Source organism: Halyomorpha halys, unplaced genomic scaffold, assembly GCF_000696795.3.
Source record: "Halyomorpha halys isolate HHAL.00 unplaced genomic scaffold, Hhal_1.1 Scaffold1271.1, whole genome shotgun sequence".
In the NCBI taxonomy this organism is placed as follows: Eukaryota; Metazoa; Arthropoda; class Insecta; order Hemiptera; family Pentatomidae; genus Halyomorpha; species Halyomorpha halys.
Genome location: NW_027113754.1, coordinates 39,990 through 43,524, shown reverse-complemented (window position 1 = coordinate 43,524; position 3,535 = coordinate 39,990). Strand labels below are relative to the sequence as shown.

Below are 3,535 nucleotides of genomic sequence, written 5' to 3'. Positions count from 1 at the left end.
TATTAGTCTTTAGAAAACTTCTTTTTTCTATTCTGGATTTTCTTTTTAGAAAGTCTGATAAGTCAATTTATTGAAATATTCTTCTTCTGTTAAACTTTAATGCCTTGTGTTTATTATCTGTTTGTTTTATTCTTGATCCAATGAATAATATATAGGGACTTAATAAAAGTTGTTTATGTTTGCATGATTGTTCAGTGACACACCCATGCTGGTTGGGCAGTTAGTTTAGACTGATAATGATAACAGTTGATTGATTCTATCATGTCAGAAGTTGTGTTTTTAAAAATATAGTTAATCCTTTATTTCATTACTTTTATTGTTTTCTTATTTTGGTTTCGATACATTTCAATAGTTTTTAACAATCATATTTGTTTATCGAACTATGTTTTAATGTTCTCAGAAATTTTAAATGTCCTCATGAAGTTTACTCCTGTTTTACGAAAGAGGTTTTTACAGTATGTTTAGTATGAAATTTTACAACTCAGGTTTACCATGAAATTAAGTTAGTAGGAGCTGATTCTGGCTGGCCTTTCAATTGGTACTTTAGTTTGTTTTAAATGATTCTATTGTTTATTTCTTGTTAAGTCAATTTATTTTTTGGAAACCTTGTTGGACTGGTGTTTATTAAGATAATTTTTGCTTTAATACTATATTTGATTACTCCAAAAGAAGAATATTTTGAAAATCTTTATAATGTCAGGGTTACTTACTTTTAATTATCTAATGAGAATAAATACATTTTTAATCTTTCGTTTGGATATTTTTTTATAATTACTACTAATAAGTTTTTTAAAACTATCCTAGAAAAATGGATCCCAAAGTTGAAATACTTCCTATTCCATCTGTAGCGTTAGGAGAAGGCCCCCATTGGGATATCGCTACACAGTCACTTTACCTCGTTGATATTATGGGTTCACAACTTATAAGATATGACCCTAAAGCCAACAAAGCATACATTGTAAAGCTAGGTAAGCTTACAATCTTATATTTTTTTAATATGAAAAATGCATGAGAAATATCTCAGAAGTAAATTATTTTATATTTTTGCCCCAGTGTCTTCAAAAACGCATCAACATAAGTAGTGATTATGAAAAAAATTGACTAGTTCTCAACTTTTTAAATTATGCAAATATTATGTAAAATAAACAGAATTTTAAATTTCTAAAAAAATAGGAGAACAAACTTTTGGGATTAATTACCCTTGTACACTGCATTTTTTTTTAACCTTTCAGGTGGTTAAGATTGTATGTTTTTTTTTTTTTTTTCTAGATGTTCCTTTTGCATCATTTATAATTCCTGTAGAAGGATCTAAAGGACAGTTTGTTGTCGGTTCTAGCATTAAACTCTATTTAATAAAATGGGATGGCAGCTCTGACAAAGTTGAATCAGTGGAACTTCTCCATGAGCTCATTGGTGAATCTGTAGCTCTTAGAATCAATGATGGAAAGTGTGACTCTAAGGGTCGTTTGTATTTTGGTATGTACTTGTTTTGAAATTCCTTATTTTGATATTTTTAAAATATGATAATTCTTGAAAATTATTCAATGAATCTAATCAATTTAAAAACTTTTAAAGGGTTCCATTTTAGGGGGGCATAGAGAAATCGCACTGATCTGCTACTGTTATCCTGCTCCTGACTTTTTTTCAGAAGCATCATCTTGAGTCATCAACAAGCCAAGATAGCTAAAGTCCTTAATGTTTTAGATTTTTTACTCTCCAAAGATCACCTCATTTATAAGGTGGGAATACCATTATAAATTTCAACTTTTAAATTCAATTCAATTCACTCTGAAAAATTTGTTAATTATATAATAATTAATATCTGCAATATCTTTTTTTTTTTTTTTATATTTACCTAGAATTTGATCTAAACATTGACATTTAGAGTAGAGTTTGATAGGTTGAATTCAAAATTTTTTAACTGTTACTTCAGCAGGATTATTGCTGTTGGAGTATCACCATTTTACATCATAATTAAAGATTTTTATATTTAGTTAAAGGTGAATTTAAAAGTTAAAATTTCTAATGAGGTTTGATGCAATTGAGAACTTTTATGTGTTAGATCTTCAAATTTTTAACTGGTTCCTAACAGACATATTGCAGCTAGAAAATCAGAAGAAAAACTTAAATAAACAATTTTTAAGATGGTATAATTTGGAAAGAGTTGAAAACTCTTCACTAATATTATATATAAAATAAATGATTCTGATATGTACTGATATTTTTATCAGCATAAAAACTGAGGTTGATACATTCTTAATTTTTTGAAAAATTGCACTGGAGAAATTGAATTATGATTATTCTCATTTGATAACTTTAGGAACACAAAAAACACAAACAAGAGTTCATAAATCGAAACATATTAAGTAGTTAACAAAAGCTTTGATTTGTTGGCTAGAATATGCTGAACAAAACACAGTATGTTTTGAAGGCCTAGTACAATTCAATGATGAGTAACTGAAAAAAAAAAAAGGTTGAGTAATTGGGGGTGACATTTGGAAAATGCTGCTAGACAAAGGACTTTGTCTACCTTGGGTTATTGATATTATATTACATTACAACATTTCTGAACGAGAAGTCTGGCATAGAACCATGGCAGCAAATCAGTGCTATTTCTCTTTGGCAAAGCAGTTATATATTGGAGCCCTATACAAAAGATTGTAGCTGTATTTCAACAAGATGATAGTGTGCCCAATATTGCTATATAACTGTGAAACCTAAACTACTTCCTGAGCTTGTGTGCAGGAACTTATGATCTTTGATGGAAGAGTCCTCTAGCATATCTTTGTTGGAGTCCAAGTTGGAGGTGTATGGAAATTGAATACAAACCAGGAGCTATGCAATAAGTGTAAGGATCCCATTATGGTTTGCTTGATGAAGATTGCAAAACTGAGTTGGGCGAAACATGTTAGGATGGGCAACAAGAATCAACCAAGACAGCTGCTGGTGCTGTTACTGTGAGAAGAGGATAACTCAAGTTAATGATGATGTTGCTGCTGATGTGAACATCCTTAAGGTTCACAACTGGTGTAAGCTGCTAGAGGACAAGATTCAGAAAATGGATTGGAGAGCAATGATAGTAATAATAATTGGAAAGATCGACTGCAAAAAAAAATTGAATGAATTCAAATGGAAATATTCAATTCAACCTCTCACCATTACTTGTGACAACTAATGACTTCAGCATTTAAAAGAAGCTCTTAACAAGTTTCTGACTATGGAGTGCAAAGGTTAGGGTTAGACCCAGAACAGCATTCACTCATTGACAAGATATTTTACTCCTCTACAGGTGGTAAAAGAACATTTGATAACGAAGAAGAAGTTGACTTGATTACTGTTATTACTAAGCTAAAATTCTTCAAATTTTAGTTATAAACAATTCTGCAAGTACATGTTTCAGTATAACTTCCTTACTGTTTTCATTAATCCAAATTTGATCCTTCATATTTAAGACATAATAAAAGTTAAAATTTTTGATTCTCTGGACATAAATTGTTATTATTTGTTATCTGAATACAAAGCTCATACATATATA

At 29.8% G+C, this 3,535-nt stretch overlaps 1 protein-coding gene across 3 annotated transcripts in view; it reads left to right on the top strand.

Moving 5' to 3' along the window:
• LOC106689059 (regucalcin) overlaps positions 1 to 3,535 on the top strand; it is a 12,324-nt gene that overhangs the window by 3,733 nt on the left and 5,056 nt on the right. For all 3 annotated transcript variants that reach the window (XM_014433826.2, XM_014433825.2, XM_014433827.3), the window contains exons 2-3: positions 805 to 968; positions 1,270 to 1,476. In XM_014433826.2, the coding sequence (XP_014289312.1) occupies positions 805 to 968; positions 1,270 to 1,476 (371 nt within the window). The remainder of the gene's footprint in view (positions 1 to 804; positions 969 to 1,269; positions 1,477 to 3,535) is intronic.